The sequence below is a fragment of the Anthonomus grandis genome, chromosome 13 (assembly GCF_022605725.1).
Source record: "Anthonomus grandis grandis chromosome 13, icAntGran1.3, whole genome shotgun sequence".
Lineage (NCBI taxonomy): Eukaryota > Metazoa > Arthropoda > Insecta > Coleoptera > Curculionidae > Anthonomus > Anthonomus grandis.
In genome coordinates this window covers 6,687,737-6,709,034 of record NC_065558.1, presented here as the reverse complement: position 1 = coordinate 6,709,034, position 21,298 = coordinate 6,687,737, and the positions used below count along the sequence as shown (strand labels likewise).

At 35.6% G+C, this 21,298-nt stretch overlaps 3 protein-coding genes across 3 annotated transcripts; all 3 read right to left on the bottom strand.

Annotated features, from left to right (window-relative positions):
* Positions 1-1,144, bottom strand: LOC126744051 (28S ribosomal protein S15, mitochondrial). The gene is made up of 4 exons (XM_050451374.1): positions 880-1,144; positions 650-819; positions 291-564; positions 1-236 (listed from the first exon to the last, which is right to left on the bottom strand). Exons 1-4 carry the CDS (start codon positions 1,068-1,070, stop codon positions 56-58), a joined length of 816 nt encoding a protein of 271 aa, XP_050307331.1. The 5' UTR covers positions 1,071-1,144; the 3' UTR covers positions 1-55.
* A 153-nt stretch (positions 1,145-1,297) lies between these two features.
* On the bottom strand, positions 1,298-2,705 carry LOC126744050 (beta-1,3-galactosyltransferase brn). Its single transcript, XM_050451373.1, has 2 exons — positions 1,805-2,705; positions 1,298-1,688 (listed from the first exon to the last, which is right to left on the bottom strand). The coding sequence occupies exons 1-2, from the start codon at positions 2,584-2,586 to the stop codon at positions 1,370-1,372; spliced, it is 1,101 nt and encodes a 366-aa protein (XP_050307330.1). The 5' UTR covers positions 2,587-2,705; the 3' UTR covers positions 1,298-1,369.
* Positions 2,706-17,121: 14,416 nt separating this feature from the next.
* Positions 17,122-18,170, bottom strand: LOC126743813 (mannose-P-dolichol utilization defect 1 protein homolog). The gene is made up of 2 exons (XM_050451041.1): positions 17,892-18,170; positions 17,122-17,830 (listed from the first exon to the last, which is right to left on the bottom strand). Exons 1-2 carry the CDS (start codon positions 17,980-17,982, stop codon positions 17,187-17,189), a joined length of 735 nt encoding a protein of 244 aa, XP_050306998.1. The 5' UTR covers positions 17,983-18,170; the 3' UTR covers positions 17,122-17,186.
* Positions 18,171-21,298: the final 3,128 nt, after the last annotated feature.

Here is a 21,298-nt window from a genome sequence, read left to right as displayed (position 1 = left end):
TTCTTACAACTTTTTTAATAACTTCCAAAGAAATTAAAACCTACTACACCAAAATTTAAGCTTCTTCAACGACCACCTTTTTGGCCTTTAATTCTTCCAACTGTTTCTTTGCCTCGTCGATTTCTTCTTGGGTAACAGTTATCTCGGCACCACACTCCTTCTGTTCATCCCTGATAAATTCCAGCGACCTAATTTTCTCTTGTAAGAAGGCTGGTTGTTCGTTCTCAAAAGCAAGCCTAAAAAAAATTATTATGGAAAATAAAAACAATCAATTTCTTAAATATTCTTACTTTAATTCGGCCAGTCTTTTCTCCTTGATGCCATCGCAATACTTGTTGGTGAGTTTTACAAGGGATTCCTTCCTGGTGACCCATCTGAACTCATTCGGAGGTGGTTTGTAAATGATATTCAGCTGGTCCAGGATCCATTCGAACTTTTTATAGTCCCACCTTCTTAGGTATTTTAGATGCTTTTTTCTTTTGTCAATAAGTTCTTTTAGACACACTTTTAGTTTCTTGTTCTTTGGAAATCTCTGTAATACTTCTTGCCAAGCCCTTATGTAACCTGCAAAATGAATTATCCATATACAGTTCATAATTATTCATTATATTCATGTACTCTGTTTGGCCTAAATTTAACTAATACACACCTGTCCATCGAGCCAATCTAACTTCAATAGATCCAGAATCAAACTCATGCCTTTTAAGTTTTTCCACGCTATCATGGACATAGAGTTTCTTTGTGTACTTAGATGGATTAAATTCCAGACTGAAAAGTTTCTTGACATGCTCATCGGCCGTTTCTAGCTCTTTTGAATTTCTAAAAAAAAAAAAATGGAAACTATCACACGGAATGGCACTAGTAGCAAGTTATATTTACCTGAATTCAAGTAAAAACTGTTTTTTATCTATGGGGGGCATCGGGGCCAAATCCCCAGACTTTTCTGGCTTGGTGCAGCAAATCTTTTCTGGTCTCACCCATTTTATTTTAAGATCGGACTTGAACGCGTATGTTCTCACTATTAGGCTGGTCAGTTCGGGATTTTTTATTGTGGAGAATATTTTGTTCATTATTTAAAATTTTATTAATGATTCTTAAGACAAGATTTTTTTAGGTTAGAAAAATCTAACCTAACTTTTAGATAAAGAAACAAAAACATCTCTTTCTTTCTCGTCTATGTTTGTAACCATATGGAATTTCGTCACTAGATGGCGAGATGAGCAGCACCACTATTATAGGCGGGATTTTTAAATGTGTTCGCTTATTTTTTTGCGGTTTTTCTGAATCTGAATAAAAATTTTATTTATTTTACACTTTATTTCACATTATTATTAAACATACATCTCTCAAATAAATAAATAGTAATCTTCTAAGCATGTCCTAAACTCTTCTGTTGATTCCATACTGACACCATCTCCTCTGGATTCCCATATCCATGCGAGGATACCAAATATTGATAATTCAAAGGACTGTAGGGCTTCTTATTAAAAGCAAATTCTTCACTGTGAAGGGGCTCAATGTTGGTCTTGTATGCCAAAATTCCCACATATATATCGTCAAATCTGAAGTGTTTCGTGTAGAAACTCGCGTAATACATGTCTTTCAGGGCTGCATTTGATAATACATATGCTCCCGCTGATACATATGGGGGCCAAAGGTGGTAGGGATATTCTTCGAGAGATATGTACCTACAGGGAATTTTTTGGTTTAAATCTGGCAACACAGGGTCAAAGAGATGAATGAAATGGTTATTAATACTCTAATAAAACTTTCTAACTACTCCATAAAGCATTTATCTTCTTACCATTTACTAAAATAATGCCTATGTGGTGCAGATTTAAAAGCATACCCAGTATACAATCTTACATCATCGTCTAACTCAAACTCAATAACATTTAAACCCTGAGGCTTCCTAATTAGGTTCCTAAAGCTCCCCAAAGGCTCTTTTAGGTATCCTGGGTAATTAGTAGGAAACCTCAAGAATCTTAGGAGATTTTTAGTAGAAACATAGTAATCATCGTCAACAAACATATAAAATTTTGATTTTGAACAGTGTTTCATAGCCCATTCAAAGCCTGACATAGTCTTGTATGTATTATTAAAGTATGTGTCAACATAATTTGCTAAAACGATATCGCTATATTTCTGAGATTCTTCCTCTACAGATTTGTTGATAGTATTATCATTTGTAATGCCTATAAGGAACACTGTTCTTATCTCAACATCAGAGAATCTTCTCTGAAAGCCCCAGGACCTTCTGATGGCCAATCTCCTCTGGAAGTGCTTTGAGGCTGATTTTATTATGTATACAAGTTGAAGATGACTTACTCCACGACATTTATTATCACAGCTTTTGTAAAAGGTAAAATTATACGAGTTTATTATGGGAACCTCGGGGGTTTGATTGCTTTTTAACTTAAGGACTAGACGCTCTATATCGCCATCGAATGGGTACTTGAAGTCGGTGTAAAAGTTCTTTTCCAGGGGGTGGTGAAACACTCCAAAGACAACCAGTAGGAAAAACAATAGTGTGGTGAATAATATGAGTTTTAACTTTTTCCAAGTAAAAAAACGAATGGGATACATTCTTATCACATTGTTATTCGAGAAATTCTGTTATAAGGTTTCCCTTTAAAATTGGATTGTGACTTTTGTTTACATTTTTCTACTAATTGAATTAAGTCGTATAGGTTATGTTTATATTACCAAGTTTATACGAGCACCTTAAAGTGGTTTAGTGAAACTCGGTTTAACGTAATTCGCATGTATAAACACCCGTAAACCGCTTTGGAAATCGTAAATCGTCGATCGTAGTTTCTTGAATGAGCGTTGCGTTTAACAAAATGGCCAATTCAAAAAAACTGAAGAAATTAACAATTTTATTATTACTTCTGTTAATCGAAAAGCCAGCTAGACAACGAAAACGATTCTGGGTTAAAAATTGGCTTTTAGATAGAGAAAAATTGTCTCATATAAGTCTTATTAAAATACTATTAAAATGGGACCGTTTTACCCGTTTACCCAACGCCATATATAGGCATGATATGTTTATTCTATGACAAAGGCTAAATTGCTGATAAGAATTTTAATCAATATGCTGTTATTGAATAAAAGTTCTATACAGCCTAAATTTTATTTATTTAAATTTATTATGGCTTAGCTTGGTATTTATTTTTTAAACTTTACATTTTAATATTAACCTATTTATTTACTTTTATTAGCTTGTATCTATTTTCAGATGCCTCTTACAAAATTACTACAAAATTAAATAGATTTTTACACAAACAAAAAAATATTACCCAACTGCTAAAAAGACAGAGTGAGATTTTTATATATATATATTTTTTAGGCTTACAATGGGCAAATATAAAAGAAAAACTAATCGACAGTCTTGGGATGAGGAATGTATGCAACAAGCCATAGAAGAGGTTCTCGAAGGAAGAATGGGTTACCTTAAGGCTTCAAAGGAATTTGGGGTACCACGAACAACAATTGCAGCCAGAGTTGATAAAATTAAAAAAGGGACTCTTGAACGAGAAAATTCAGCGAAAAAAGAACTAGGGCGTCACAGACCAGTTTTTTCTGAGGAGCAAGAAGCAGTTTCAACTGCCTGGAAATGATGGAAATATTTGACTAATTCCAGGGAGTTGATAGTCATTCTTTATAAATCTCGATGTCTTGTAGGCCTTCTTGAACTGGAAACGTTCCTGTTTCAACTGCCTGGAAATGATGAAAATATTTGACTAATTCCAGGCAATTGATGGAGTCATTCTTCTGATATGTCCATCATGTCTTTCAGGCTCTCTTGACCTTAGAACGGTCCGTTGCGTTTGCCTAGACGTGATTAAAATATTTGACTAATTCCAGGCAGTTGATAGAATCATTCTTTTTAAATGTGGATGTCTTGTAGGTCTTTTTGGACTTGGAACGTTCCTGTTTCAACTGCCTGGAAATGATGGAAATATTTGACTAATTCCAGGCAATTGATGATGTCATTCTTCTGATATGTCCATCATGTCTTTCAGGCTCTCTTGACCTTAGAACGGTCCTGTATCAACTGCCTAGACGTGATAAAAATATTTGACTAATTCCAGGCATTTGATAGAGTCATTCTTTTTAAATGTGGATGTCTTGTAGGTCTTTTTGGACTTGGAACGTTCCTGTTTCAATGCCTGGAAATAATGAAAATATTTGACTAATTCCAGGCAACTGATGGAGTCATTCTTCTGATATGTCCATCATGTCTTTCAGGCTCTCTTGACCTTAGAACGGCCCTGTATCAACTGCCTGGAAGTGATGGAAATATTTGACTAATTCCAGGGAGTTGATAGACTCATTCTTTTTAAATGTGGATGTCTTGTAGGTCTTTTTGGACTTGGAACGTTCCTGTTTCAACTGCCTGGAAATGATGGAAATATTTGACTAATTCCAGGCAATTGATGATGTCATTCTTCTGATATGTCCATCATGTCTTTCAGGCTCTCTTGACCTTAGAACGGTCCTGTATCAACTGCCTAGACGTGATAAAAATATTTGACTAATTCCAGGCATTTGATAGAGTCATTCTTTTTAAATGTGGATGTCTTGTAGGTCTTTTTGGACTTGGAACGTTCCTGTTTCAACTGCCTGGAAATGATGGAAATATTTGACTAATTCCAGGCAATTGATGATGTCATTCTTCTGATATGTCCATCATGTCTTTTAGGCTCTCTTGACCTGAGAACGGTCCTGTATCAACTGCCTAGACGTGATAAAAATATTTGACTAATTCCAGGCATTTGACAGAGTCATTCTTTTTAAATGTGGATGTCTTGTAGGTCTTTTTGGACTTGGAACGTTCCTGTTTCAACTGCCTGGAAATGATGGAAATATTTGACTAATTCCAGGTAATTGATGATGTCATTCTTCTGATATGTCCATCATGTCTTTCAGGCTCTCTTGACCTTAGAACGGTCCTGTATCAACTGCCTAGACGTGATAAAAATATTTGACTAATTCCAGGCATTTGATAGAGTCATTCTTTTTAAATGTGGATGTCTTGTAGGTCTTTTTGGACTTGGAACGTTCCTGTTTCAACTGCCTGGAAATGATGGAAATATTTGACTAATTCGAGGGAGTTGATAGTCATTCTTTATAAATCTCGATGTCTTGTAGGCCTTCTTGAACTGGAAACGTTCCTGTTTCAACTGCCTGGAAATGATGGAAATATTTGACTAATTCCAGGCAATTGACGGAGTCATTCTTCTGATATGTCCATCATGTCTTTCAGGCTCTCTTGACCTTAGAACGGTCCGTTGCGTTTGCCTAGACGTGGTTAAAATATTTGACTAATTCCAGGCAGTTGATAGAATCATTCTTTTTAAATGCGGATGTCTTGTAGGTCTTTTTGGACTTGGAACGTTCCTGTTTCAACTGCCTGGAAATAATGAAAATATTTGACTAATTCCAGGCAACTGATGGAGTCATTCTTCTGATATGTCCATCATGTCTTTTAGGCTCTCTTGACCTTAGAACGGCCCTGTATCAACTGCCTGGAAGTGATGGAAATATTTGACTAATTCCAGGGAGTTGATAGAATCATTCTTTTTAAATGTGGATGTCTTGTAGGTCTTTTTGGACTTGGAACGTTCCTGTTTCAACTGCCTGGAAATGATGGAAATATTTGACTAATTCCAGGCAATTGATGATGTCATTCTTCTGATATGTCCATCATGTCTTTCAGGCTCTCTTGACCTTAGAACGGTCCTGTATCAACTGCCTAGACGTGATAAAAATATTTGACTAATTCCAGGCATTTGACAGAGTCATTCTTTTTAAATGTGGATGTCTTGTAGGTCTTTTTGGACTTGGAACGTTCCTGTTTCAATGCCTGGAAATAATGAAAATATTTGACTAATTCCAGGCAACTGATGGAGTCATTCTTCTGATATGTCCATCATGTCTTTCAGGCTCTCTTGACCTTAGAACGGCCCTGTATCAACTGCCTGGAAGTGATGGAAATATTTGACTAATTCCAGGGAGTTGATAGACTCATTCTTTTTAAATGTGGATGTCTTGTAGGTCTTTTTGGACTTGGAACGTTCCTGTTTCAACTGCCTGGAAATGATGGAAATATTTGACTAATTCCAGGCAATTGATGATGTCATTCTTCTGATATGTCCATCATGTCTTTCAGGCTCTCTTGACCTTAGAACGGTCCTGTATCAACTGCCTAGACGTGATAAAAATATTTGACTAATTCCAGGCATTTGATAGAGTCATTCTTTTTAAATGTGGATGTCTTGTAGGTCTTTTTGGACTTGGAACGTTCCTGTTTCAACTGCCTGGAAATGATGGAAATATTTGACTAATTCCAGGCAATTGATGATGTCATTCTTCTGATATGTCCATCATGTCTTTTAGGCTCTCTTGACCTGAGAACGGTCCTGTATCAACTGCCTAGACGTGATAAAAATATTTGACTAATTCCAGGCATTTGACAGAGTCATTCTTTTTAAATGTGGATGTCTTGTAGGTCTTTTTGGACTTGGAACGTTCCTGTTTCAACTGCCTGGAAATGATGGAAATATTTGACTAATTCCAGGTAATTGATGATGTCATTCTTCTGATATGTCCATCATGTCTTTCAGGCTCTCTTGACCTTAGAACGGTCCTGTATCAACTGCCTAGACGTGATAAAAATATTTGACTAATTCCAGGCATTTGATAGAGTCATTCTTTTTAAATGTGGATGTCTTGTAGGTCTTTTTGGACTTGGAACGTTCCTGTTTCAACTGCCTGGAAATGATGGAAATATTTGACTAATTCGAGGGAGTTGATAGTCATTCTTTATAAATCTCGATGTCTTGTAGGCCTTCTTGAACTGGAAACGTTCCTGTTTCAACTGCCTGGAAATGATGGAAATATTTGACTAATTCCAGGCAATTGACGGAGTCATTCTTCTGATATGTCCATCATGTCTTTCAGGCTCTCTTGACCTTAGAACGGTCCGTTGCGTTTGCCTAGACGTGGTTAAAATATTTGACTAATTCCAGGCAGTTGATAGAATCATTCTTTTTAAATGCGGATGTCTTGTAGGTCTTTTTGGACTTGGAACGTTCCTGTTTCAACTGCCTGGAAATAATGAAAATATTTGACTAATTCCAGGCAACTGATGGAGTCATTCTTCTGATATGTCCATCATGTCTTTTAGGCTCTCTTGACCTTAGAACGGCCCTGTATCAACTGCCTGGAAGTGATGGAAATATTTGACTAATTCCAGGGAGTTGATAGAATCATTCTTTTTAAATGTGGATGTCTTGTAGGTCTTTTTGGACTTGGAACGTTCCTGTTTCAACTGCCTGGAAATGATGGAAATATTTGACTAATTCCAGGCAATTGATGATGTCATTCTTCTGATATGTCCATCATGTCTTTCAGGCTCTCTTGACCTTAGAACGGCCCTGTATCAACTGCCTGGAAGTGATGGAAATATTTGACTAATTCCAGGCAGTTAATGGAATCATTCTTCATAAATGTCGATGTCTTGTAGGCCTTTTTGGACTTGAAACCTTCCTGTTTCAACTGCCTGGAAATGATGGAAATATATGCCTAATTCCAGGCAGTTGGTGGAGTTATCCTTTTAAAATGTCTATGATATCTTAGAGGACTTCTTCGACTTGGAACGCTCCTTTTTTAAGGTCATTTAAGAATTTTGGATGTGATAAATTACAAGAAGAACTGTTTTTGCACTTTATTAGAAAAATGATATCTTTGATGTAAATGTATTGGCAAACACTTTTGTCATCAAATTCGCCCGGGTGCTAAAATTATTATAGGTATACAAGATTTGGTAAAAGATATGCATATATTTGGATGGTACGGAGTCCCAATTCCCGAAAGTCTTATTATAAGCATTTTATTAATAAAATTAGGAAGCAAGTCCAAGTCGATTAAACCGCCATATGACTTAAACCATGATGACAAATCCGCCGTAAAAAGGCTTACGACGAAAACCTACGGACCTATTGGTAATTACCCAAAACCACTATGATTTTTGAATTCCGCAACCTCTATCCATCCTTGTTTCACGTATTGTAAAAGACACAAGCTGATGAAAGGCACAGTTACATTTGGACGAGACAGATTTTAGGTTAGATTTTAATTTGCCAAATTAAAATGTTGGTATCACTTGTTAAACTATAACTATAAGTCAACTTTTTAAGTAATTAACTAACTACTCAGCCTAACCATTTTTTTTTTAATGTCAGGGTTGGCAATACAATAGAAAACGGCTGTTTAATCTTAAAGTGGAATCTCTTGCTTAATCACACAAATCACACAATTACTGGCAAGGCTTCCAGCAGGAACTTGGTGGGATCTCTGGTGGGAAAGAAGATACTTGTTATGGGTTCGTATGTTCAGGGCTATCTTCCACTTTTAAAAAGGCTCACCAAGGGTAAATACGATATAAACAGCCAAAATATCGAAAAAATCACTATTGAAGACATGCTAGACAGCAGTTTACCCTATTGCCGTCGGTTTACCAAAGACGACTATGTATTTTTGTTTACTTGTTCACAAGCTTCTATAAGCTGCAAAGAGCTGGATGAATGCGGCATTAAAGAAAAAATAAGACTATTTGAGCATACGAATCTTGCATTGATTGGCCCAATGCCATTACCTAATCGTCCTACATTTAATAACATTATTGCATCCCATAACCTGACACTCCACAAATGCATTCAAGGTGCACCTACAGCCATCTTCATACCTCTGCTCTCACCTTCTCCTAAACAGCTGGTGGCTGAATACCTAGTAAACTGTCTTGCTCTTAATGGCGGCAGGATCCACTCACTGGAGGTCCCTCTTAATCCCAACATCCAGCTATCATCAAGCAGAAATCCGTCAGGAGTGGAATCAATGCAGGTTCTCAACACAGATGAAAATTTTTTATTGGCCCTTCAGAAGTTCTCGTTAATGTTACTAAATGTACAATCTCTCCGTAATAAAACAGGTGAACTTTCTCTACTTTTGAATGAACTAAAGGAACCTAATATTATCCTCCTCACAGAACATTGGCTTAAAGTGAAATGATGTACATTAGTAACTATGTAGTGATTTCTAGCTTTTGTAGAACTGAATTATCTCCTGGCGGATGTATGATCTTAGCTGGTAAAAGTTTTTTAACGGAAAGCACTTTTCAAAAGATTGATAAATTTAACCATCTTCTAAAGGAATCTGTTTTTGAATTTGCTGCATCTTTTTGTAAGGATTTAAACCTATACGTTATTTGTATTTATCGGTCACCATTATCTGATAGCTCTGAATTCTGCTTGGAAAGTCTCCTGCTGATGATCCCATGTTCATCCTCCATACTGTTGGCGGGTGATTTCAATGTGAATTATAATGAGAAATCTATTGCAACACTGACCGTCCGTAATTTACTCAGTTCATTTAACCTTCAAATGCATGTTAGGTCTCCCAGTCGCATCACACGGTTCTCGTCCAGCACCATTGACTATGTTTGCACTAATTATCCCGAACATATGATGGATTGCACTGTTGTGAATTCTGGCATGTCGGACCACGAGGCAGTGATCTGTGAAATCAGTGAAGGAAAATGCCCCAAAACTGCTGAGTGCTCCTACGGTCGAATTTTCAGCAGGCGGTACTACGACAGATTCCATGACTCGTGTGTGGCTGCTGGATGGGAAAGCGTGTTGAATTCGACGGATCCATTGTCGTGTTTCCACCGGAAATTGATAAACCTCTTTGATATCTCTTTTCCCATGGTGAAAATTAGACCAAAAAAGAACAAGAAGTCATGGTTAACTAGGGGACTTAAAACTTCATGTAGAAATTTGAGATTTTTCACACATTAAGAAAGTTCACGAATTGCCCGGCTTTTCATCAATATTTTAACTCTTATAGGTCTTTGTATCGGCGACTAATAAAAATCGCCAAAAGATCCTTCTACTCAAATTGCCTAAATAAGGCCACAAACAAGTCTAAAGAATGCTGGAAAATTGTTAATGATATCCGTCAATCATACAGCAATTATTCCATGGCAGTCCCTGAATGTTCTGCTAGTCATATAAATGACTTTTTTATTGGAATTACTGATAAAATCCATAAAGATTTGGGTTTCCCAACAACAGATCCACTTACTTATTTGTCAGGCACCAGTATTCAAGGATCATTTTTCTTTATACCTACAGACTTGGTTGAGCTTAGGGAGGTATTAACTTCTATAAAAAACAAAAACTCAGCCGGGGAGGATGGCCTATCTGCCAAAATACTCCTGAACATGCCGGACATCTCTCTGAGTGTCCTTGCTGAAGCTATAAATGCATCATGGGTTATGGGCACCTTTCCCGCTTGCCTAAAATCTGCTAAGGTTATCCCAATTCATAAAACGGGCAGCCTCGCTGAACCATCAAACTTTAGACCAATATCCCTTCTGTCCACACTTTCAAAGATTATTGAAAAATTGGTTAAAAAACGTGTGATGTCTTATTTAAAATCAAAGATTATTCTTAGTGGTTCTCAATTTGGCTTTCAAGAAAATAAAAACACAAATGACGCAATGTTTAACTTTATGAGTGATGTCTACTGTCAGATTAACGGTGGTGGAGTTTCCGCTGCTGTGTTTTGTGACTTGTCGAAAGCCTTCGACTGCGTCAGTCACGAGGTTCTGCTGCGGAAGCTCTTCCACTATGGTTTTAGGGGCTTGGCGGCGAGTTGATTTTGTTCATATCTAAAGGGTCGTCGTCAGAAAGTGTGTGTGGGGTCGGAGTATTCTGAATATCAATCTGTTGCCTGGGGAGTACCTCAGGGGTCGGTACTGGGACCAATACTTTTTCTCCTATATATTAATGACCTCATCCGACTTAATATCCAGGGAAAATTCACGCTCTTTGCTGACGACACCACCGTTCTCTGGCATGGGTATGATACCGACTCTTTGAGAATAGCCATGTTGGCTGATCTTCAACTTATATATGAGTGGTTCAGGGAAAATTTACTATCATTAAATCCAGAGAAGACCAAACTAATTTGTTTTACAAATAACCGTAGTCTTGATAATATTCTTATTGCTAACTGCCCTGTCCCGCCTTATTCTAACAATAAGTTTTTGGGTCTGGTGATTGACAAGGAGCTTAAGTTTGAGGACCATATTGTTGAAATTTGTGGATTTGGGAATAGCAAAATAAAAGCAACGCTTCTGGTTTAGAGTTTTAATACGTACTACTAACAACTTCTTTAATACATAAAGTTAGGAGGTCGACAACCGTGCAAACAACAAAAGTGATGTCATGGGCACATGTACATATAAATGTATAGATGGCGCTACATATATTATGGTGAAACATTTTTTGATATACTGCAACACCCCCACTTATCAAAAAAATATCTAAACATACAGACCTAAACCTTGTCGGAATTTAGAATTTTTAACATTTTTTAGCCCTTTGGTAAGAATATCGGCTAACATTTCATCTGTACTTAAATACCTTAAATTAACAATTTTATCTTGTACAGCTTCTCTTATGAAATGGTGTCTTATGTCTATGTGTTTTGTCTTTTCATGGAAGACTGGATTGTTACACAACTTCTGAGCTCCCTGATTGTCATTATACAAAACAACAGAATCCACTCTTCCTTGAACTTCTGACAACAAATTTCTTAGATATTTAGCCTCTTTTGTGGCTTCACCTAAAGCCATATATTCGGCTTCCGTGCTCGAAAGTGCTACTGTTTTTTGTTTTATACTCTTCCAAGAAATTGCTCCGCCTGAGAGTTTAAAAACAAAGCCAGTATATGATTTTCTATCTATCTTATTTGACCCCCAGTCAGCATCAACAAAACCTGTCAAATCCGAATTATCTCTCTTATAAGTCAAACAAAGATCTTTTGTGCCCTTTAAATATCTCAAAATCTTTTTTGCACATTTCCAGTGATACTCACTATGATCATTGTTAAACTGACTTAGAAAACTTACACTGTATGCTATGTCAGGTCTTGTCAAAACTGCCAGAAACATCAAACTACCAATTAATTTCTGATACATAGGATTATGAACTTTTTCTGAGTCACAGCTCTCACTAAAATCAAAATCATCGATTGGTGTATTGACAACATTGCATTCCGACATATTAAACTTTCTCAGTAACTGATCAATATAACTACTCTGGTTTAATGTTAGGCTATCCTTATTTCTATGAATATTCATACCTAAACACAATTTTAACTGGCCTAAGTCCTTAATCTTAAAATTAGAATTCAATTCGGTTTTCAATAAATCAGTTTGCTTACTGTCATTGCTAAAAACCACGAAATCATCCACGTAGAGTGCTACAATGACTAAACTTTTATCAACTCTTTTTATAAACACACAAGACTCATAATCTGATTTATTAAAACCCAATCCGACTAAGATTTCATTCACTTTATGATACCAGGCACGAGAAGACTGCTTTAACCCATATATGGCCTTTTTCAAATAACACACTTTATTTTCATTGCCTTTACTAACAAAACCTTCTGGTTGACGCATGAATACTGTTTCTTTCAAGTCACCATTTAAAAAGGCTGTCTTCACGTCCAAGTGAATAACTTCTAAATCCAATTTAACAGATAATGCTAACAACAAACGCAAACTTGAATACCTTATAACGGGAGAAAAGGTTTCATCATAGTCTATACCCTCACGCTGAGTATAACCCTTTGCAACTAATCGCGCTCTATAACACACTTTATTCTCAGAATCGATTTTGGTTTTAAAGACCCACTTACACTCCACTAAAGTACCACTTTTAGGAAGGTTAACCAAGTCCCATGCCTCATTTTGCTCAAAAGACCTCATTTCCTCATCCATGGCCTTTTTCCATCTATCCCCGTCTGGTCTGGAAAGAGCCTCAATCACACTGGATGGGATATCTTCAAGATTAACTTCTGACTGCTTTTTACAATGAAATGATACATAATCTTCATACACTTTTGGTTTTCTGACTCTACTTGACTGCCTTGAAGTTTCAGGTAAGTTAACATTTTCAGGCAAATATTCCGGGTCACTTAAATCAATATTGTCTTGTACATCAAGATATTCTTCGTCAGACTGCACACTTAGGTTTGGAAATATATTTGTGTCCCCCACTTGAGGTAACTCCTCTGTAAACACCAAATCCTCTTCAAAATCAGTGCTTGAAGAATCTAAAAACTCAAAGTTTTTTAACAATTTAGGCTTTTCATTAATGACTACATCTCTACTAGTTATTACGCTCCTTTTAGTTGGATCATAGAGCCTATAGCCTTTAATATCTTGACCATATCCAACCAGGAACATTTTAACAGCCTTTTTGTCAAATTTCAACCTTTTTTCTTTGGGTATGTGCATCATAACCTCACTACCAAAGATACGAACATGACTAACATCAGGTTTTTTACCATAAAAGACTTCATATGGAGTCTTTTTATCTAGTCCTGATACCACAGACCTGTTTCTTAAGTAAGCAGCTGTGTTTATTGCCTCCGCCCAGAACTGCTTGGGAAAATCAGCGTCAAATAACAAACACCTCGCCTTTTCTACTAGTGTCCGGTTCATCCTCTCTGACGTACCATTTTGCTGTGGGGTATAGGGATTAGTTTTTTGATGAACAATACCATGTTTCCCTAAAAACGATTCAAAATCAGAACTACAAAATTCTCCTCCATTGTCAGACCTGAAGATTTTTATTTTCTGTGCTTTTTGGGTCTCTGCAAACGACTTAAATTGCTTAAATCTATCCAAAGCCTCACTTTTAGCATTCAAAAAATAAACAAACACCATTTTGCTAAAGTCGTCCTCTAGAACCAAAAAATATTTAGAGCCGCCTATTGACGGTACCTCCATGGGACCACATAAATCTCCATGCACAATCTCTAACAACTCTGTAGCACTGTTTCCTCTAATTTTAAATGGTAACCGGGCCTGCTTCCCCTCACAACAAACTTGACATAGATCACCTGACCCAGATTGCCCCTTGAAATCTAAGCCTTTAACTGCCCCATTTTTCATCACACCTAAATCCCTATAGTTTATGTGTCCAAAACGTCTATGCCACAACTCACAACCATTCTGTGAATATACTGCAAATGCTGGACATACAGCATTTTCCTTTAAAAAATTAAGCCTGTATACATGATTTATTAAATCAGCTGTAGCCACACATATACCTTTTACATTAAAAATTTCACAGCCCTTTTTATTAAAAACAACTTTATTGCCGTTCTTTATTAACTGGCTAACAGACAGTAAATTAGTAGTAAGTTCAGGAACATAGTGTACATTTTTTACTAAAATACCATGATTTAAATTACCACTTACCACTGTGGTTAACTCAATCTCACCAGCAGACAACACAGAAACCTTCTGATTATTGGCCACTAAAATTTCCTCCAGCTCCATTCCTTTATTTACATTTTTTAACCAGTCATTTCTTGACGTTAAATGAACACTGGCTCCTGAGTCGATATACCAATCCGAACTGTTAAACTTGCCATTCAAGAACACTGCACTAAAAGCACTTCTATCGTCCGGCTTTTTCTGTGATTTTCGAAAAACATCAAAATCTCTCTTCAAAATAGGACACTTGTTTTTATAATGGCCACTTTGTTTACATTCGAAACAAATTACTTCTTTACCTTTCGTACTGAAGTTTCCCTTTTTAAAACCTGCAGCGCCCTCTCTGGGTTTTTTCGAAAAACTGCCTTTACCCGCAAAAGCACTTCCTGTAGATTTCTCACTATCGTTGTGCCTGCCAGCGCCATCTTTCTGCATGTCGATCAGCTTAGACTTTATACCATCAGCTGTAATTTCAATGCCGCTGTGCTCGATCGCCATTATCATCGGGGTGAACCTGTCTGGTAACCCAGCAAGAAGGAGAGAACCAACCCATTCCGTGTTGATTTCGAAACCACTACGCGTTAATTTCTGCGCTGTTTCGATCATTTGCCCGATGTAGCTATCCATATTCTCACAGTTATCTAACCTGAGATTTATAAGGATTCTTAGCAGATCTATTTTTCGGGTGAAGCTCTTTTCACCGTACAGCTTTTTTAAGGTTTCCCACACTTCTAAAGCCGTTTTCGCGTCTCGAATATGGACATAAATTGATGAATCAATGGAGAGGCAAAGCTTTGCTTTCGCTTTACTTAACTTTTCCGTATCTGTCTCACCATTTGCTTCCAAACACTTCGATAAACCATCGATTATAAGAACGTTCTCGATCGCGAAAGCCCATTCGTAATAATTTTCACGACCCGACAGTTTTGGAACACTGGCTAAATAGCTCGCCGCTGACGCCATTACGTTCACTAAACGTTTCGATTATCGCACCAAAAAACTCACAAACTACCACTGCGAATTTTGCTAAAAAACCCTCAACGCACACTAGGACTAATCCCCTTTACACAGGGTGCCTTGGCGATGGGTGCCTGGGCCCATAACCTGTTGAAATTTGTGGATTTGGGAATAGCAAAATAAAAGCAACGCTTCTGGTTTAGAGTTTTAATACGTACTACTAACAACTTCTTTAATACATAAAGTTAGGAGGTCGACAACCGTGCAAACAACAAAAGTGATGTCATGGGCACATGTACATATAAATGTATAGATGGCGCTACATATATTATGGTGAAACATTTTTTGATATACTGCAACACATATACGGAGTCTCAGCAATAGGGTTTCTGCGGGTTGTTTTGCTGTTAGGGTGGCCTGTCGGGAGCTTGGCATGGGGATTGGGAGAGCCGTGTACTTTTCCCTGATTGAGTCCCATCTCAGGTATGGTGTCTGCTTTTGGGGTAGTGCAAGCAACTATCTTCTACAGATGTTGTTTGTTCTACAGAAACGTGCTGTGCGTTATATATGCGGGATATCACCTAGGGAATCATGCCGACCATATTTTATCAGGGAGGGCAGTCTTACAATCTACTGCCTATACATACAGGAGGTGGCATGCCTTATTTTCTCCAATAAATACAGGTTTGTCCTACAGAATCCACGATATGACGCCCGCCAGCGGAATAATTTGCGGCTTCCCATTCCAACATCTGCCTTGGTAAAGAGATCAATTTTTTATGAAGGTATAAAAATCTTTAACCACCTACCAGAGGACATTAGAGGTGCAAAATCTCTCATCAAATTTAAGTTTCTCTTGAGGAGATTTCTGAGTGGTCGAGCTTATTACTCTGTGGCTGAATATTTCAACGACAATCAGATTTTAATTAATTAAGGGAGACCTACCCTAAATGTTGAACTGTACTTAGTTAAGAAAAGTTAGATATAGTTGATTTTATTAATTCAAGAAAGGAAAAGAAAGGAAGAACAAAAAAAGGAAGGAAAGGAGGAAGAAAGGAAAAAAAAAAGAAATGTAAATTTTAACTGTTTAACTTTGATTTGTTGATTGTAACTTGTATTTTTAAATATAATTTTAACCCTGTAACTCTGTCTCTTTAGGATTAGGTGAAGCTTTGTTTATAACAATATTTTGTTCAAACAATAAAGCATATTTGAATTTGAATAATCCTCTAATGAGTCTATTGTAAATACTAGCCAAACTGAATTTCTAACCCGGTTTAGCCTCTAAAGTGGTTTTGCCCGTATAAATTTGGTATGTGAGTCCTAACCCTAAGAGGTTGTGTTTTTAACATATACTTTTTACAGTTTTTACGGTACGTATATGCTCTAAAGCTTACATATTCCAAAAAGTAAACCTTATGTAATAATCCGTAAAAAATTATTTAATAATGACATAAGTTATCAATTTGTTTGTAAATTAAATTAGAACATCAAGCGGGTTGTTTATAAGTAACAGCTGTATTCCCTGACATTTTATTCACCCGGCAACCAAGACAAATATCTTTTCTTACTTTATAGTCTGATTCAGATAGTTTAAATACTAAAAATAAAGCTCCCAAGAGATACTAAATTTATTACAGTGAAAAAGTGCCCCAATTATTGATGCCTGTCATAAAATATATACTCACTGTTAAAAACCTTCGTTAAACTCCCTTGCCAATTAACAAAAAGCTGAAAATTTGTGGCAAAATTAAAAGCATTTAAGTCTTTAAAAGGTTCCTGAAAATAATGGACACTACTTAAAACCATCTTGACTTTAATATAATAAATGTAGCTATTTAAAATGTATGCCCTATTTAAATTGTTATTCTTTCTTCTTTTTGTTCTTCATTTGTTCTGTAGCTTTCCAGTAATACACAAGCTGTATCACTAAGACAGCATTAGCAGCAGTGCTAGCCACATAAGTCAATATAGCTATAGTATCTCCAGTTTCCTGAATTGAAGTAAAAATTCTTGCTAGAGATCCAGCGAAAAGCATCACTAATGTTATCGCCGCTAGCTGTCCAGTGTGGCCATTCATATAGTTCGTTCTTGCTTGTAACAGTTTCCCCATTACTACTATAATTATATTTATTGAGGTTAATGTCCACAATACATTTATAGGAGTCACTCCTCCCATAAGAACAAAACATGCTACTAGATAAAGTGCCAAATATAAAATGGATTCAGCTACTTTCCCCGAATAGTATAACACAAGTGAACCAATTAAAACAGTTTGTATTGCTAAGAAGAATGTGTCTCCCCAAGAACTGAATGGAAAACCATTGACAAAACTGTAGGCCATATAAATGGTGATGGCCGTAAGGTCCAAACTGACACTAAACAAGTTGATGCCCTCTCCACTTTTGCTTTTAATAATTTTAACTATTTGAGGGACTTTCACTAGAATTGAACCAAGAATCAATCCTAGGCCAAGAACCTTGCTTAGTGTGGTCTTAAAACAAGGAACTAAAAAAACAATCATATTAGAAGATAGTAGTTATGCAGTTTTAGGAATATATCAACTTACCATCAGTAAAATTAAAGTCGAGAAAATAATTATCAAAGCATTTTGGGGTGAAAACTATGCTTGAAACCTGGCGAAATAAATCATAAGCCATGTTTCAACTATATTAAGTAGTTTTAGAACTGAAATAATTTAGTTTAAGAAGTTAATAAGTAAACTGGCGGTTTTGTTAAATTGTACACGTCATTATTTATTTATGTAATACCAGATTAAAACCGCTTAATTACTTTTCTCTTATTGTGTACTAGGGATAAAAAATGTCCATTAGTCCATTACAAATATAAAATTAAATCAATGTCAAACGTCACGATTGACTTAATGCGGATCCGTTATTTCGGGTAGGGAGGTAAAACGGACATTTTAACGTTAAGCGATAACGTAATTTGCTTGAAATTTTTTGAAAAGGCGGCCATTTTGATTTGAATCCATATTGGAAGGCAAATTTTAGTTATAACCAATAATTATTATATATTTTTTTTTTATTCATTAAACGGGAAACCCTCATTACAAAAAAAAATAAATTATAAAATACAGTTATGGCAATAGTTAATAATCCTTACTTAAACTATTAAGAGTTAAAGTACTTACTAAAAAAAAGACTCTAAAGTAAATAAACAAAAAAAAAAGAAATATCTTTGTATCAACTAACAGATTAGGATAAAATAATAAAATAAATAAATAATCTTTTTATTTAGCACTTGGCTACTTATATCTACTTAACAGAAAACAGAAAATTAATTTTGATTGCATAAATAAACAAATAGTCCCCTATTAAACATATGTACACTTGGTGCATTCTTTACCTCCTCAGGCAACTTATTAAACATGCACAGTCCCTCGTAAAACAAAGTTTTTTGTAACGCGGATGTCGTTACCTGCCTAATGTTAAAGTTTTGCTTAGATCTAATGTTATAGTTATGGAATTGTACTCTTCTTTTTAAATAAACGTTGAGATACCCTGGCAATAAGTTATTTTTAATTTTATTAACAATAGAAAGATTTGCCTTTTTCATGTTTTGCTCAACATTTAACGAATTTAAAGAATTTAACATGTCTTTAGTCGGCACATATTTGCTACAATTCAATAATACACGCATTATTTTATTTTGCTGTATTTGTAATTTTTGTATCTCTTCTTTGTTGCAAGAAATCAATAATAAACTACAATACGTGAAGTGAGGTAAAATTATAGTTTTGTAAATTAACATATTTGACCATTTAGAAACAACATACGATATTCTATTAAAAAACCCTACTTTTTTTCCTATTTTCTTACATAAATAATTTACATGACTTGAAAAATTTAATTGCGGATCAAGGATTACACCTAAATATTTAATTTCAGTCACAAACTCTATAGGTGAACCATTTATGAACAAAGACAATCCTAAATCGAAAAAATATTTACATTTTGTTACTGATCCTACTACCATACATTTAGTCTTTAAAGAATTCAGTTTTAATCTATTTTTACATAACCAATCATACAACACATTAAGCTCACTATTTAATATATTTACAATTTCTAAATAATCTTTTCCAGAGACGGATATGAGGGTATCGTCTGCAAATAAGTGTATAAAACATCTATTTAATATCCTATTCAGGTCATTTATATAAAGAATAAACAATAAGGGCCCCAAAACACTTCCTTGGGGTACACCCAGTACACTTTCCTTTTTTTGAGATACCCTATGTCCTATTTTTGTCCTTTGAAACCTGTCCTTTAGATAATTATCAATCCAACTTAGAGCATAATCATCAATACCATAAAGCCTCATTTTCTTTAAAAGAATTCTACGATCAATGGTTTCGAACGCACGCTTAAGATCTACGAATACACCAAGAACTATTTCACCATTGTTCATTTTCTCTCTCCAATTTGTACATACATACTGGATTGCAGATTCGCAGGAATATTGACTTCTGAATCCTGATTGTCCCTCAAACAACAAATGATTTTTCTCAAGATAATCCCTCAATTGATTACAAATTATAGTCTCTAAGATCTTATCTACAGTTGGTAAAAGATTTACAGGTCTAACCTCCGAAGGAACATAAATTCTCACTTGGTTTACCCATCAAACAACATATTAATTAAAAGTATTAAATAAACAATACTAAGTATTCAAAATTTTCATTAAACTACCCTTAAAAGACCCATATGAATTGCCAAAAACATCTAGCCTCTCCTCCCGATCCAAAAAATCTAGAGATCTCACCAAAAAAGAGTTTTTACCATAATTGGTTCTATGGAACCCAATATGAAATAAATTATTTTGTCTCTGAGGAATAGAAAATTTAACTTGGGAAAGTAAATCCGGACAAGATATAATACCATTCAACAACTTATAGATAAAACAGATGTCAAACATTGTTCTTCATTTATCCAAAGACAAAACTTTAACATAATTCAATATTTGGGAATAATCATGATAAGCAATAAGATCCAAATTAAACATGTAGTTATAATATCTTAAAAATTTGTTTTGCACACTCTCCAGTAATGACTTATAGACATTATACTGGGGAGTCCAGATAATTGAGCCATACTCAAGCTGTGATCGTACCAATCCCACATATACAGATTTGACAGCCTGCAATGATAACCCCTCACAATTTCAAAGCGTAAAACCCAACATTCTATTAGCTTTTACTACTATTTGGTCTATATGATTGCAGAAGTTTAATTTCGTGTCAAACAGTACTCCTAAATCCTTAGCAACATCCTTTAATTGAAGTTTCTGGCCGTTAATTGTGTAAAATGATGGTATCCTACTTTTTTTCCTATGAAATGAAATTTGGAAGCATTTATTAATATTCAAATCCAACAAATTATTTTGGCACCACAGAGAAAGGCCATCAAGATCTTTCTGTAAGAGGCTGATATCAAGTTCATTCATAATAACCAAGAAAAGTTTGAGGTCATCAGCAAACATTAAAAATTCACAATACGCCATGACATCCCTAAGGTCATTAATAAACAAAGTAAATAGCAAAGGAGAGCAGTGTCCGCCTTGTGGCACTCCAGAACAAACTTCAATCACCCTAGACATAAAATTACCAAGTTTAATCACTTGCTTTCTATCACTAAGAAAGCTAAGCAACCATTTTAGCAATCTATCAAAAAAACCTATATTTCTCAATTTTTCAATTAATAACAAATGATTTACCTTGTCAAACGCCTTGGAGAAGTCTGTATATACAGCATCAATTTGATACCCCCTCTCCAAGACAACTTGTTGTAGTATATGAGTAAATTTGTAAGAGTGGACCGACCACCTCTAAAACCATGCTGTTCCTCAACAATAATTTCTCTACATTGCCAATTCAAATGGGCAAACACAAGGCTGTCAAAAATTTTGGGGATGGATGACACTATGGACACATTTAAGACAAATAAAAATAAA

Excerpts from the sequence above, each read along its gene's own strand:
- LOC126744051 (XM_050451374.1), bottom strand. The coding sequence starts at position 1,070 with ATGAACAAAATATTCTCCACAATAAAAAATCCCGAACTGACCAGCCTA. Across the intron at positions 565-649 it reads TAGATTGGCTCGATGGACAG|GTTACATAAGGGCTTGGCAA; the intron begins GTGTGTATTAGT and ends TTCATTTTGCAG. Across the intron at positions 237-290 it reads AAAAGACTGGCCGAATTAAA|GCTTGCTTTTGAGAACGAAC; the intron begins GTAAGAATATTT and ends AATTTTTTTTAG.
- LOC126744050 (XM_050451373.1), bottom strand. The coding sequence starts at position 2,586 with ATGTATCCCATTCGTTTTTTTACTTGGAAAAAGTTAAAACTCATATTA. Across the intron at positions 1,689-1,804 it reads AGGCATTATTTTAGTAAATG|GTACATATCTCTCGAAGAAT; the intron begins GTAAGAAGATAA and ends AATTCCCTGTAG.
- LOC126743813 (XM_050451041.1), bottom strand. The coding sequence starts at position 17,982 with ATGGCTTATGATTTATTTCGCCAGGTTTCAAGCATAGTTTTCACCCCA. Across the intron at positions 17,831-17,891 it reads CGACTTTAATTTTACTGATG|TTCCTTGTTTTAAGACCACA; the intron begins GTAAGTTGATAT and ends TTGTTTTTTTAG.